Below are 16,152 nucleotides of genomic sequence, written 5' to 3' on the forward strand. Positions count from 1 at the left end.
TCAGCACTGCATGTCTGTGCTGCCAATCAGAGTTGGGGGTGGCAGGGCAAACTTACTTTTATGCAAGTTGAGCATTTATATACCTCAATGACCCAGTACAACACATACATTCAAGCAGCTGCAGAAAAAAGGTTTTGTTGTTGTTGCGACTGCAGCTGTAACTTTAGCAAGTGATAATTGTATTGTCTCACATTTTTTATTATAAGATGCATTAACAGTTTTGCTACTTTGTGACCCTCTAATCCACCTCAGTGATTGGATTGTGCAACATTGGTCAGGGCTTAAAGATCTACAAATCCATAATGCAGTGGATGCTGCGCGCATGCGGTAAAAATATCTCAGGACTTCAGGGGCCGATAGCTGTGCAGACCTACACAATGCAGAGTGGGTGGATGGGAAGCAACGGAGGCCCAACTGCTCTTTTTAGCTCAAAGCCACCTAGTGGTTGAGTTGTTTGAGTAAGGTATGAACCTGAGGTACTTTTAAGACAGAAAAAAATGTTTTGTTTCATTTGAAATTCATCTATTTTGGTTCAGCTATTCTTTTTTGAGTAGAGGTATCAAAATTAACAAACCACAAAATAAGCATACAATTTGTGAGAAATTCGGTACTGTACTGATTTATTTTTAACAAAAAGTAGTGCATTTATGGGCCACAGTAGGTGATTGACATTCATTATTTCTGTATCACATAATTTTGAGGAAAACAAAAAAAAAAAGCTTTGGAAATTCACATTTTACAAATATTGTACACCAAAATGTGTGGATATATGCTATTGACAAATTCAGTTTAAAGACATAAGTAATCCCGCTAAGGGACTGTGGAAAATTGAGGTTTCTCATGGAGTGATTTTGTCTTCATTTGCTGCTCAATCATTAAGTCAAAATGTTGTCTCTCTCTGCAAGAAGAAAAACACAGAAGAAAAACATTAACTGATCACAAAGCTGGTCAATAGAATTTATTTTCTTGATAGGTCAATCCATGATCTTACCGGTTACTTATACATCTTCCTTTTAGATACTTTTCTTCTGCTTTTTTAACTGAAACCTTGTCCACTCCAGCTATGGCATGTATAATGGCCTGCATATTAAGACATGAGAATCTCACAAACCAGAGCTAAATAATATAACTTGCACATAAGTGGAAAAAAAGGGAGAGAGGTTTAAGCTCACCTCAGGAAGAAGTACATCCAGGACAAAGGGGACGTGCTCCATTGATTCCACCTCAGGCAGACAAGGAATGTTTGCTGCGGCTGAAGCATAGAGCTCATTCAGGTACGAATATACCTGGTCCAACTGCTCATCATCTTCCAGATAGATGTTCACCACCCGTCTCTGATTGCTAGTCTGAAAGGAACGAAGCCACCTGGAATGCTCTTGCCCTCGGATGACAGCCTGTAAGAGTGGGATGTTGAAAAACTTAAAAGTCCTTCCGTCTGTGACGGCCATGTTTGACTGATCCAATTTTTTAGTCTGCTTCATATCCCACAAGTTCAGTCTGACACTAGGCTGTGGTGCAGTCATCTGGTGAAGGATGACAGTTTCTCTGTGCTCATCTGAAATCCCAGTTTAATAGTTTGCACAGGGATGATTGTGTCAAAGCAATCTAGGGGGGATTTTTTGTCTGGCTAGCAACTTTCATTCGACTGTTATCCAACACATTTCCATACATACATGAATATCTATTACATGGTTGGATTATTTTTCATTTCAATTTGTTGCCTAAGTGTTCAGCTGCTTGGTGGGTTAGAATGATATTGAAACCAGAAATGGCAGTATAGCAACCTTTTTTTCTGGATGATTGAAAATAAAGACAGAAAAGGAATCCAGCTCTACATACTAGCCAATCAACATGCTGGCAAGGTAATACGAACATTCATATTGCTTTAAGACTGTTGTCCTGTAGACTAGACTCTCTAAATGTCAAACTGTGTTTAAGTCTTTTTTTTTCCACTTGAGATTTAATTTGTCTGGTTGCCTGTTAACAGGTCTAAAAACATCCAATTTTGCAGTGAGATGCACAGAGAAAACGCTTGCTATTCTGAGAACCGAACATAATCATACCAGAAGGCGGTCTTCGACCAAGCGCTTCTTCACGATGAAATGTACTAGCTTCTCATTAGCTCGGTTGTGGGCAGCATGGGTCCGGTCTGGCAGCAGCCTCTTTGAATTCCTGCTGACCTCCTGCTGTTCACTTAGGCTCTCCTCTTTGTGATCATCACTCAAATCCTCCATCTCCACATCACTAGCAATGGTTAGTCTCTCTGATGTTGCCTCTGGATACTTTCTCCTCACTGGATGGCCTGGGGTAGTTATAGAGAAATAGTCAAGAGCACTGCCAGGACTACAGTTGTGGGAATACTCTGTGTGGTAGCACTTTTCAGTAGCTCCATGTTTAATTAATGTTATGCATGCATACTTACTCATGTCATGAGCTAAGTATTCGATGAAGGAGCCGGAAAATGAGCCACAAGCTGTAGAGAAAATCTGTTAGTACTGCTAATGAGCCAGTAGTACCCCAATTATATGATATAATGTCTGCCATGTTAACATTCATACCAATGCGGAATCTGTAGTCTGTTATCAAATCCAAAGACCACTCGATTGCAGCTCCCCAGTTTTCTTTTGCTTTACACTGGGAGAAAACCAATATGCGATCGAGCAAGCCAGCCATGACAGGAAAACATGAATAATGAATGTGTATTGTTGTTTGTTTTGAGCAGTTCTTACCACCAGATCATTATATTCTTCACAGTCAAAGGGCCTCAGGGTTTTCAGAGTCACAGTAAACCTCAAAGAGCAAAATATAAAAATCAAAATCAAACTTGAAACTTAACTTTATTTAAATATTAAAGTTGTATAATCAGGTTTGATGACATTACATCGGATAGTATAATAACCTTTATTCCTTAAAAAAGATCAGCGTTTGTAATGGGGCCTGTCTTAAGGTGCAGGGTTAGGTAACTTAAAGCAGGTGACCCTGGGTATTCAGAGCCATGGAAGTGCCTCACCTTTCAGAGGTCAGACCTGATCATGGACAGGGTAGTTGAAGAATTAGGATAAACAGAGCTCATCTTGTACCTCAACACCTCACTTGCTCTAAATACTGCATCTCCCCCAACGTCACCAGCGTTGGAGGGGTGTTGGAAGTGATAACTATTGACAAATATTAAACCCATATTACAGCTTACCTTTACATTTATCAAAAAAGCCCTTGTGACGGCCCAACATACAGGTAAACTCTAATTAATAGAAACGTGGATCAGCACATCTGAAGCAGAGGACAAGTGTAAAAAAAAATATATATTCCTACCCTTTCTTCATGTGTATCATTTTATAATCAATGAACACAATGCTGGCTTTCTTTGTCTTACGATACAATCTTTTCACCTGTGGATAGAAATAATGGTTCTCACAAAGCAGAAATAGTGGCTGGACTGAGAGGACCTTTAAGCTTCCCCTTTCTTATTACTGTTAAGCTATAGCAGATATTTATACAATAAAAGAACAACTTCCTTCTTGAGAAACTGATGATCATTCAAAGATATCTGAGATGGGATCCATTGGATTTTGCACTCACCAATGCAGGCCAGAAAGGAAAATTTCTAAATTTGCACCAGACAAATGCTCCCTCTGTAATGGATGGGGGCTCTGAAAAACAATAGATGAGGCAGATCTAGAATTTACTCAATGGCATCACAACTCAGTCCAGATACCATCTTTGCAGAGTACATTTATTCAGTCACAACCAAATCACTCACTTTTGTCCTCTAGCATCAAAAAACTAGGTAGCTCTTCATCGCCACCACTTTCCTCATCCTCCTGGAAGGACAAAGATTGCAGTATTTCCTCATGGTGACTGAGCTCTATAGATAGATCTGAAGATAGCAAAGACTCATCTTGTTGTGGAGGGGCGATGTACAGATGAAAGCACAGAAGTAGAATGTAAGATTCTGCTCAACTGAAAGATTACAACTTTTTGATGGTCTAATGCTAAAAGCATTCAAGGCAAGATTTTGTTTAAATTATTAGGACGGTGAAACTGACAAAATGCATTACCTTGCTCTAACTCAAATCTTGGTCTCAAGCGTTCAGATGGCTGAGCAGTGTCAGCAACCCTATGTAAATTCTCCATTTCAGTTTTCTTTTTCTGGCCACAGCTGGTCACTGTCGTCTGGCGCTTGGCTGGAGTACTGCTTTTAATGCAGATTAATTTTTTCTTTGCTCCTTTGTTTTTGACTTGTTCTGGCTGGTTGGCTTGTGCTCTCGTGCATCTGGCCCGCAGGTTTGACTTGCAACATACAGATCCAACCTCTGCTGCCTGTGGGGCAGATAAAGATAGAGGGATCAAGGAATCACATAATAGCAAAATTCAAACATTTGAAAAGTTTTAAATACTTCTTGTGAAAATTTCCAGAGAACACTGTAGGTAGCTATACAGATGGTACGACGCTTCTCTCCTTTCGGTTTTTCCCTTCAGGGGTTGCCACAGATAATCAATCTTTTCCATCTAACCCTATTCTGTATATCCTCCTCTCAACACCAAGCAACTTCATATCCTCACTCACTAAGACCATAAATCATCTACAGATGGTACGACACTAAATCTCTCTTTTCCTTCCTCCTAATGCAAATATTTTTCTGCATTTTCAGGTATTTCACATGAAAATGACAGGAAACTTCTTTCATTTCTTTCGATTGTGTAATTATTTCTATAGTAATATTATATCTCTAATTTAACATCTGTTTTCCAAAACTTTTTGTGCAGCACCTGCCAACCAAAAAAAGCCTAACAAACACCAAACAGAAACAATTCTTTATCACTCTGCTGTTCCTACCTTTTTCCGAGTCGTGACTGCAGTGTGGCTAGCTGGGGATGCGGAGACATGATTGTGTCTGGGTGATCTGCGCACTGGTGTGGATGTCCAGCGAGCCTCCTGTCTTTTGCATCTTTTTGGAGTTCTTGGTAAAGAGGGCTCATTACACTGGCCTTTATTGAATTCACTATATGTCAACCCAGTCAGTTTCTCTGTTTGTGAAGATAAACCACCTTTTGAATCTACTTTCTTTCCCAAAGTCTTTGTTGGTTGCCTTTTACTTGTTTTTTCTGCTCCACCTGAGGGATTATCACAGAGGTATTAGAGGTATCAAGTAACATATTCAATTATGATTCTACAAGGGCAGGCAATACAAAAAAAAAAAAAACAACTCGGATCTTTCTTTCAGTGGCTATTCATTTGAGTTTGACTATTGAGATTAATTTTAAAAAGTGGTAGGTATCGAATCCAGTCAGTTGGTCATGATCCTGATTTGCAAAATAATAACTTATATTTATACATTCTCCAGGACAACTTACTCATTATCATTTCATTTTTACTGCCCACATCTCTTACCTTACACCTGCAATTTCTAGAACTATTCTTTGAACAAGGTATTTCTTCTATTTCTCTTCACAGTTTGTTTTCTATTGTTTATAATGTGGATACTCTTGTTCATTTTTATCTATATCCTTTAACAGCATATTCTTTTCTATCATTACAATTTGCACACTTTCTACCCTGTAATGCTGCTGTGACAACTGAATTTCCCCATCATGGGATCAACGGTCTAAGTTATATGATTCTGATTTGCAAATAAACAGCACTTCTCTGACCATAGCTGTCATTGCTATGACTTTTAAACCTCCCTAAATTGGCTTCATAGCTCCCTAATTTTTCAACTGAGTTCTGCTTCACGTCCTGTCAATTACAGTACTTCCCATGCAAGCTTATGTACAACATTGTGCTGCATTTAAAGTCTATGGTATTTATTTATTTATTTTAATGTGGGCTTTCATCAATATATACTGAAATATATGATAACCCACATTACCTATGTAAATCACTGGTTGATCAATAAATCATAATAATGTGACTCAATACCCTAAACCTTAGAAAGTGATGGACAGAATGACATAGTATGTCAACCTTTCATTGTTGCAAGGCTTAGTGTAGACCTCTGGTTTCCGTGAAATCCCCGGAGATCATTAGATCTGTGGTCTCTCCTTGTTAAGATTTTTCGGGGTTATTTCCTTCACCCACAGGTGTTGCATTTGAAGTGCTTACAGCAAGTCAAATAGTTGTGTCTGCTCTGTGGAAGAAAAAAAAACCAAACACATCCAGCAGCAACTTGGCTTCAGGGGTTCCAACACGAGCAAAATAGGCCTGCCTTCACAGTGCACTATCAAACTTGTGTCACTGAGAGACAGAAGACAGTAAATAAAACACAATGCCAGTGCAGACACCGTGTGCAACTAAACATCACAAGACCCAGGCCATTAAACCATCTTTTTGTTGAAAGTGAGATTGTCCCACTGGTTATAACATTAAACTGAAATACATCCGGAATTGCAATTGCTGTGAGCTAACACTCCCAACAGTTTGAAGGATGCTTGCTAGCAGTGACAGGAGATGCTACTGGTCAGTTACTCTGAAGTGACGTTACATTTTGTTTGACTTCTGCATACACGACCAAAAAGATCCCTCATAAATAGCCAAACACTTGACGTCAAAGCTGGAGCGATTGCCATATTAAACGTGAAAGTCGTGTTGTTTGCACAGCTCCTAATGGCATTCATATAACATGTGTAACTTTTAAACCAAAACAAATAAACCTGGAAGGAATGCGACGCAAACAGAATGTAACGTCCAAGCTATAGGATGCTACCCACCTTCCAAATCTCCACTTCCTGTTGCTAGGGTCGTTTCCTTCTGACTCCAGCTTCCTTTGAAGCTTCCTTTGAATGTGCTAACCAAATGCGGCCGTTTAATTTGAACAATTCGTTGAATCGAGTGTATTTAAAGAAGTGGTAACCATGTGTCAACTTACTCTATCATCTCTGCTAGTTATATGTAGTAGGCTGTTGGGCGCCTATTTTAAACAAGCCTCATCGGCACACACTGCCCCCTAGTGGCATGGAGTGGGAGGTGTCACTTCTAAACATTGCAGCAAGTCAAGAGTGATGTGACAAGTAATATTTCGATTCATTTTTATAGCTTTCTTAAATGGATCTATGGCTCTGAAAACATCTCTGACTCTCTTTTATTGATGTATTGGTAAAACCAATCATCAGGAACTTGTTTCAACTTGTTAAAGCATCAAAATCACAAACAAACAGGCCTCTGGGTTTGTTTGAGATACAAAACTGCCCCCGAACTCAAACGTTTCCCCCTTCATCCAAGAGGATCAGAACTGAAGAAGCTTCTTGGATGAGGAGTGAAACATTTTCAAGTGAAGAAATTCAAGTCCAGTTGCCACAAGAAGATTTTGACAAGAAGTAGAAGACATACAGACACTGACAATGCAGACTGTGTTCTTTGGTATATGACATCAGACTGGCTTTTCACAGTAAGCCACCCCCCCATACACAGACACACACACACACACTCAATCCTATCTGTAAATATTTTCAAGCTTTTTGATAGATGATAGTTGAAAATTACAGTAAAAGGAATTTTTGTTTTAAAGGGGAACGTAGCCAGAGCACGTACCAACTGACTTGCGTAGCCTCTCAGCTTCATCAGAGGCTTGTCGAAGTACCAATGACAACATAAAATTACATTTTTACTGCCTAACAAGCAAAGTTTAAGTTTGCGTGTTTAAGTTCTAAGTTTATATGTCCTTAAAAGCCACAATAGACAGAAAGTGAGTCAGTGAGGGTAAAATGACCCTGAAACTACACGGACTGTGCCAACATAGTATGGCAATTGTGATGCAAGGCATCTCCGATGAACACTAGAGCTGTAACTTAGATTTCGCAGAACATTAGATATCATTCAATTCTTCGAAAATACAATTGGTTAAATGAGATGTAGTGACCACATTAAGGCAGTTTGACTATTTTTTCATGACAGCAGATGGCAGTGTAAACCCGCCACATATTAAAAAAAAAGCTCTGTACCCATATTGACTGTTGAACACTCCGTCTGATTTTTGAAAATTTAAACGATCATAATTTCAATCGCCTACCTTAATCATGCTAAATAATTAATTATAATTTTTAAGCACGTACACGAATTATTCTGAAAATAAACCCAATGTGTTACACTACTGGTTCCCTTTAATTCAAGTCACAATTATGGTGTGACTGTGTGTGAATGTCTTGGCGTTGTTCAGTTGGAAACAAAAAAGAATGCCGAATTTCTTTTAACACTGACAATTGACCATTTATATTTATGTACATTTTTCATTGTTTATCCAAAATACATGGAATAGTTAGAATTTATGACGTAAAATACATTTCAAACCAAGTCCTGTCTAAAATAAAAAAAGACCGATGTGTAGTCCAGAGACATCTTTTTTTTCTTTTCTTTAACACATATTAACAAATTCAAATAGTTTCGACTTATCACTGATGGAAAAGTACAATACTGTTCAATGGTTTCAACGAAAAATATTCATATTGTATTGAAAACTTGTTGTTGGGGTTGTATCATCATGAAAAATGATATACCGCAAGAATATGAATATTGTTCAAAAAGTTCCTTGCATGTTGCAGTACCTGCAACTCGGCGTTTTGCTCTGGATGCGTATTGGTCTGGAGCGCAGAGGGGGGGGAGGGAGGCCCCACCCTCCTCCAGATGTGCGCCCCTGCCTCCTCAGTGCGCAGTATGAGCGCACCGAGCAGCCACGGGCAGTCAACAGGAGGGAAGGGGACAATCACCGAATCCTCTCAAACAGTGAGGAGCCGGTCAGTGTTCCGCAGCAAACTCACTTGACTCGGTCTGGAAGCCGTGACTTTGTTTGCAGCCTATGTGACTTGAGGTGTGTGTCGGATTTAGCCCCCCCTCCCTCCCTCTATCCGACCCCTCGGGGGGGTGGATTTGCTTTACCTGGCCAGCCTGAGACGCGGGGCTGATGGAGGTGGAAGGACTGATGCCAGTCCGGAGCGCTGTTGAGCAGAATGTACCGACAGGGAGCGGTCCTGCTTTGTGCGACCTGTATGAATGATCAGTCCGGAATATAGAAGTAATCTCAGGGGTTTCTGTTAGAGAAACTGTCCGGAGATAAGGGACAATTAGGGGTCCCCCTCCCCTTCCTTTTTCCTGGACGACAGACTCGGAATGTACCCAGTTTCCACATGCATTTGAAAGTGGCTTGTGGTCGCCTCCAGATTGAGAAGAGCAAACTGCAGGGGCGTGTGGTTAATTGAAATCGATCCGGTATTCTGTTTTTGAATGTGAAGCAGCAGCAGCAGCAGATTTTCCTCTCCTCCTCTCCCCTCTGCTCACCTCCAACATGACTTCACTATCGGGGACTAAGGAGAGGTCTGTGACCAGCCGGGGAAGAAAATATGGGGTAAGTCACAAATCAGCTACCTATTAAACCCAATGCTCATTCATTCAGTTATGCATAGCTTTCATCTCATATTTCATTGATTTGCTATTTTTATGTGCAATATGCACTTTTCCGCCCATCTCAAACTGACACAGGTCTACAACATCTGGTATTTTAAGACTGGACCTCTCGGGGGGAAAACATTTGTGTTCATGTTGTTGCAAAGATCGCATTACATCACCACTTATGTTGTCTAAGTGGTGGAATGCACGTTTACTGTACAAAGCTCCCAATTCTCTCGAGTAACAATTTAAAATGTAAACAAGCAGAGACCTCAGTTAAATATACCTAAAACTGTGTCACTGGATACCACCTACAATCTAATGGTAATTTAATAAATGGTCGGTTGATACTTGGCCTCCTGATTTGAAGATGAGCAATCCTTCCTATCAGCAATCCATTGATGCCTTATTATAGCCCTTGTGAGGCTTTCCAGGACCAATAGTGCTCCAACCTTTCCAGCTACTGCCACATCAATGGGCTGACTGGATTCACCCAGCTGCAAAAGATCTAATTTTCAACTCCTTGTGGTTCATTTGATGTTCTCGTGTGGCTGTCTAAGCAGAGGAATAATGACACAGGTCAGCACACAGAATCAGACTTCGTCATGTGTTGTTGTTAATGGAAGCATCCACTGGTGACTGTTTTGACTCCAGCATCATGGAGTGGTTATTATGGCTTCCTGTTACTGCTTTTCAAATTTGATCATATGATTTAGTCATCTTTAAATCTTAAATCTAATGTGTCAGGCTGCTAGTTAGCATGCTTACTTGTACATGCGCATTTGGACAGTCTAACAGCAAGAGCCGGCTTCCAAAACATACTCCGTGTCAAGAATAGGCTTTATTATTTGCTGACATGAAGGCTGGAAAATTGATTGGATATTTGTTATTTGTCGGTTTTAAATATGAAAAAAATCTGTTATTAAATATTTCTGGTTAATAGATACAAGCTTATATTTTGCCCTGCTTTTCTTATGTAGATAGTGTTCGCTAGAATGAAATATTAATATAATTCATACTTGGATTTGTCATATACACATACCTTTTTATAACAACAAAGGCTTTCTGATTTGAATTCCTCCCCTTTGAACACAGCATGTTCACATGAGGAAACGTCATATAATATCATTTGACAGATACAACATCTATACACTTGGGTTTTATTCTAATCCCAATGCAACCTGTTGTGTGACTGAATCTATGCTATGCAAAACTGCATTTCAAAAAATGATGTAGCACATTTTACAGGTCTGTCTTATAAAATTAAAATAATTAAAAATCAGTTTACTTGTGCCAGTAAGCTATAATGAACTTATAGATAAAATGTGGCATTAATTGTTATTATTGATTGCATATCCTCCCTTGTTTTCTATGTTGTGTCTACCATTCTACGTCTACCTGTATAGTGGTTTGAAAGCCATATTTTCTGTGTTTCTAATGTGGTCACAGATGCCAGATACTTCTCCCACCAAGTCTACTTCAATTTTTCCCGACACTTGGTACAGAAAAGCTTATGAAGAAACCTCTCGGTCCAGCACTCGCCCTGTGCCGGAGGGTGCTGGCTCCATGCCGAGCTCCATAGGCACCCCCTCCCCTGGCTCAGGAATCTCCTCACCAGGGTCGCTTTCCGGATCACCAGGGACCATCTCCCCAGGGATTGGTACCGGATCCCCAGGTTCTCTGGGTGGTTCCCCGGGTTTTGGGACTGGATCCCCGGCCTCAGGCAGTGGGAGTTCTCCTGGTAGTGAAAGAGGGATTTGGTGCGAGAACTGCAGTGCTAGGCTGACAGAACTGAAAAGACAAGCATTAAAACTGCTCATACCAGGACCTTACTCCAGCAAGGTAACTATTTCATGTTTAGTTTATGTGTATGTGTGTGAGTGTGCTCGTGTGTGTGTGTGTGTGTGTGTGTGTGTGTGTGTGTGTGTCTTAATGCATTGCATTGATAATTTTCTATATTATCCCTCATGCGGTGCCAAGCTGCTCATGCACAACATCATAGCTGCCTAAAATAACTTGTTCTTTCATTAACTGTGACATTTGGACAGTGACACTTATTAACTTGTTTACCCATGAAAGATTGGGCTTCTAATCACTGCTTTGCTTATTGTGCTGCCTTGTATCCAGGGTTATTGTGCTCATAAATCATATGGATGCAGTTTTTTTTTTTTTATTTTGCTTTTTTATTCAGGTCTCAATTGATCAGCTCTGAAAAACAGACCAAGCAGCTTTTGGCATGTATGTTTACTCCTATATAGTCATACCTGAAGCTGTTCAAAAATGATCAGTGATCAGAATGGGTGGGAAAATTCAACTTTTATTGAACTATTTTGCTTGATTACATATTGTTCTCCCTGCTTGTGAGAATTAACCTGATGGAATGACAGCTTAAAGTCACTGACCTGGCAAAGCAACTACTTATCTACCGTATATGGATTGGCTGCCTTTTCGAATTTTCGTTGGCAGTAGACTTCTTTCACATGCTCAATTAAAATTCCACGTGCACAATTATTTGCAAAAGGTAAATCACCATTAATGTACTTTGATTTTATGAAGAACAAAGGATCGAATCACACAGTTAACAACAATTGCCAAAGTCAGCAGATCGCTCTTCTTTTTTGTTGTTTCTAGTCTCCTGAAAACATGAATGGTTACAGAAAGAAACTGTCCTGAACAATTACAATGAAAAACTACACAAATGGTATTACTACAGGGACATTGGCTCCTAAGAGTGTTTTAGTTAGTCGTATTTTAATATTGTGTGAATTAAGATAGATCCCTGGAAAACAATTTACTCTTTTTTAAATTGCATACGTTCTCAAAACAAATGTGCTTATCTATGTGGAAAGCATGAAAAACACACTGAAAAGGCCTCTTGGCAGGGCTTGTGACTACATAATATTTAAACATGTTGCCCGTGGGTTTCGTTTGTCAGCTGCAGCTGAATGGATTTTAGTTATGAAAACAGCAGGTTACACATCAGGGTCTGAGTTAATTGGTAACAAATAGGCATGTATCATGCAGCATGCGGCCAATAAAGTGTAACCGCCACCTTGGAGTCAGATATGATGTAGGACTAAAGTGTGTCAGAGCCAGTGGTGAGACCAGTTATTAAAATGTTGAGGTCAGGTTGGTTATAGCATCCTCATTGTGGTTAACCTTTCCTGTTGAGAAGAACAAGCCTGGCTCAATTAGAATTCTCATGAACCATGAGAATAGTTTGGGTTTTTAATAAATCAAGACTTTAATGTCTTCATTCTTAGCATGCTTGACATGTTCTCACAAAAAATGATGGATAAGGAAACTAAATGAGATAGTTTTTGGCAGTCAAGTCAGAGGGCTCAAGTGTGTACCAGATGGTATATTTGTCTCACTGGGTATTCTCAAATGTATTTATTAAGTAAGAAGGGCAAATGTGGTTGTCTGACATGCTTTCCACTGTTGTCTTTCTAAAGTTTCTCTCAGTTTATTGAGCCAAAGTACAAAGTAATCCTTTGCTACATTAGGATTTCAGGTTTCTCATATTAATCTATTTCATTCGTGTTTGTTTGACTTTTGGAATTGATTTTGTCTGCGACCACTGTTGAATATGTATCAATGAATCACGCATGACACCGTTACCTTTGTTTTAGTAGCCCTTTCTCATTTCTAGCTCGTATTCTAAAATTCAGTACAACTTTCGTCATTAAAGAGCAGATACATATGCAGACACAGACACCTCCGTTACTCCCCTTGCTCAAAGACATTTGCAGACTCATTACCAAGGAACTGCACAGTTTTCCTCCAGTCTTGAGCCATTCAGGATTTCTTGCCTGCTTTTAGTGCTCTTTAGTCCCCATATTTCTTACAGGAGCGAACTGACCTGTGCAGATGTTCTATGTCGTGTAAAAGTTGACGTGAAGCAATGTGACCTGATAATCTTTCTCCTTTGCCAAACGTGCCAGTGCAGCAGTTCAGCATTCAGCTAGAGTGTGTGTGCATATGTGTGTGTGGTGTGGGTGCATCGCTCCCTGTCCGCTGTCAGCATGAGACCTCAGGTTATCCCCACCGGACATTTGGACGTACAGTATGTGACCCCTCACAGCCAGAATAACATAATCTCTCCTACCCAACCAGTGATCACACACATTTCTGAACTATACAGACCTGTCTGTCTCATGAAATGAAAACATAGTAGGGCAAGTTAGCCGCTCACACATGCACGCGCATACCCCCCCCCCCCCACACACACACACACACTCACACGAGCACATGCCCACACATACACAATGTCACAATATTCAACAGTAAGACTGCTGAAGGTCATTGCTAGCATATTATTAACGGCCCTGCCCAACATCGTGAGTAAGTTTGTGTGTGGTTGTGTGGGGGTTGTGTGTGTTATTATGTTCATTATGAGCTTGTGGCTTGTTAGGTATTTAGCATGTTTTTGTAGTGGTTTGTTAGCATTCTGTATAAAGAGAGACAGCTGTTCTATCCATGTGAGGACCCCTGTTGACATGCATTCATTACTACCCTGGAGTATCCTTATGATCATGACAAAATACCTAGACATTAACCTAAATCTCAGTAATTTCACTTTTTTATTTTATTTTTGTTTGTAGAAAGTTTTCCTTATGATGTAACTCAATATCATCCTTTGAAATGCAAACATTTGTTGTGGTACTCGGAGCAGGCTTAAAAATCCTTTGGCATTTTAAAATACTCCGCACTGCAATAATGCATATATACTGTGATAGAAAATTTAAATGCCATATAAAATTCCACCATGCCCTTGACTAAATGGTAAAATAAATGAATATCAGTAAGATTAAAAGCTGCACTGATTAAAACAATATCTATTATATTTTTCTTTATTTGACACATTGTTTTGCATTGTTGGCCCTTAGTTTCATAATTGTGTTTCCATTATATTGGATGAAGACTTATCACCCAATATGCTCTTGGAATGGCAGAAGTCCTACCAGTTATTCAACCTCTAAAAATCACATATTCATTCAGAGAGGTGATACACACTTTTATGAACCAATGTGTGAATGACCTTCAACTTTAGGTTGTAGGTTGAATTTAAACAAAACCGCAGTGCTTTCAATCATTCATACCCTTTTTAAAAAAATCAAAACTGCCTGTCAGTCAGCTTGAAAAAGACATAGGTGAGAGTCAGACCAGTCATATTGAATGGCGTATGGGGGATGTGGATAACTTATATGTGTGTTTGTGTTTTGGGGAGGAGGGGGTTGGGGAATTATAAGTGAGGGGGCGCAAAATAGTGCACTGTTGAGGTATCAGAATCAGCAGACTATGTTTCCTAGTTCAGAAACACACGCAAAATGTGCATGCAGTTATAACCACAGAACCTGAACACATCTGGCTACACAGCTGTACCCACTTATGACCTTTGTCCATTCTCAACTGGCATGTGTATTTCTGCGTGTGCCTGTGTAAGAAAATGCATCCCTTGTATCCACACCTAAAGCATAAATGGATGGCGAGAGATCTGTTTTTGGTTGGTCCAGTTCAGCTCAGTAAAGTGGGTCAGTACGTGTGTGTGTGTGTGTGTGTGTGTGTGTGTGTGCGTGTCTGTTTCAGATCAGTTGAAAGTCAAAGCCATCCATGTTTATAAGGTGAAACATATACAGTTTTGCTGCAGTCATATGAACGGAACCATAATAGGGCAGTCACTCACGGGGGACTTTTTACAGGCTTCCTATGATTCACAATTTCAGATTTACTTGATTTACATTACCAATGTTAAATAAGGAAAATTGAGATGGGATTTTGTATGGATATACCTATGTGTTGCCTGAAAGAGAGGTGGACTTAACTGGTGGAGCAAGTCTTACAGAGCAGCGACATCTCATCAGTAATACTGTTAATGGTCTAATTATACAGTTTATTTTCATGCCTTAGCACTAATTACATAAAACATGCTGTGGATATGCTCTGTCTGGCTTTCCATTCCAGTCTTGTAAATGTTATATAGCTCAGTAACATTATGGCAATTGGTTCAAGTTTAGTGTGAACTTTTGCTTGGAGTTAACAATAATTTGTTTATGTTTTTTGAGGAAAGTTGACTGTGACTGTTGACAATCACATTTGGGATGTTAGCCAATGATGAACAGTAATTGTTGACTATCAAAATAAAAACATGTGTCTACATATGAAATAAAAGGCAAAACAATCTGCATTTATTAGATTGCGGTACTCAAATCTTATGAAATAGTAACAGAGGGAAACAAAATGGGACTATTATACACTGTATTATGAAACTTAATGAAGTTGCTTGATTGTACTATTTATAATGTTTACTCTTTATTTATTTATGTTTACTATTAACTCTATTAATGAACCTTGTGGGTTCAGTCTTGTATAGTCTTGTCTTACCAGTGGAGCAACTCAAGCAATAATTGTTGTTCATGTAGTAAATGGCAGTCAGCACAGTTAATCTGCTTGTGAAATAGAATTGTTACTTTCAAACCAGATGGAGTTCCTCACCAAAGTTCCTTAGGCCACAGTAAAATGCATCAAATCAGTTTGTTTCAAGATTCTCCTTGAGTCTTGTCTCAATGCTCCATCACCTTTTATATTGTATTAATTTATTCAAAGATATGTATCTTCAGATCATGGATCCAGCTAAAAGGAGAATCCCTTATTGTATGGTGCAAACTGTTATTTTTCTGTGTTTTGTTTTATTTTCTTTGAAATGACTGTTCATCAGATATCCCTCCCCAAAAATTACGATATCATATGTATTTTAGTTGTGTGTTATACTAATA

At 39.4% G+C, this 16,152-nt stretch overlaps 2 protein-coding genes across 2 annotated transcripts in view; one reads left to right on the forward strand and one right to left on the reverse strand.

The window, feature by feature from the left end:
- Positions 1-603: 603 nt before the first annotated feature.
- Positions 604-6,817, reverse strand: LOC147217949 (PWWP domain-containing DNA repair factor 3A; the record flags this gene model as incomplete). Its single annotated transcript, XM_086174563.1, has 13 exons — positions 604-898; positions 992-1,080; positions 1,173-1,394; positions 2,064-2,302; positions 2,423-2,473; positions 2,559-2,634; positions 2,730-2,790; positions 3,313-3,389; positions 3,580-3,650; positions 3,761-3,898; positions 4,059-4,320; positions 4,838-5,115; positions 6,709-6,817. Coding segments are annotated over 13 exons (1,761 nt in total), but the record flags the coding sequence as incomplete, so codon positions are not given.
- Positions 6,818-8,925: 2,108 nt separating this feature from the next.
- Positions 8,926-16,152, forward strand: part of kif26ba (kinesin family member 26Ba) — an 87,955-nt gene continuing 80,728 nt past the window's right edge. Inside the window, exons 1-2 of the mRNA XM_086174765.1 lie at positions 8,926-9,335; positions 10,826-11,218. Of these exons, the coding sequence (XP_086030891.1) occupies positions 9,276-9,335; positions 10,826-11,218 (453 nt within the window). The 5' untranslated portion in view covers positions 8,926-9,275. The remainder of the gene's footprint in view (positions 9,336-10,825; positions 11,219-16,152) is intronic.

The sequence above is a fragment of the Fistularia commersonii genome, chromosome 27, assembly GCF_037954325.1.
Source record: "Fistularia commersonii isolate RoL2024-O1a breed Wild chromosome 27, RoL_Fcom_v1.0, whole genome shotgun sequence".
Classification (NCBI taxonomy): Eukaryota; Metazoa; Chordata; class Actinopteri; order Syngnathiformes; family Fistulariidae; genus Fistularia; species Fistularia commersonii.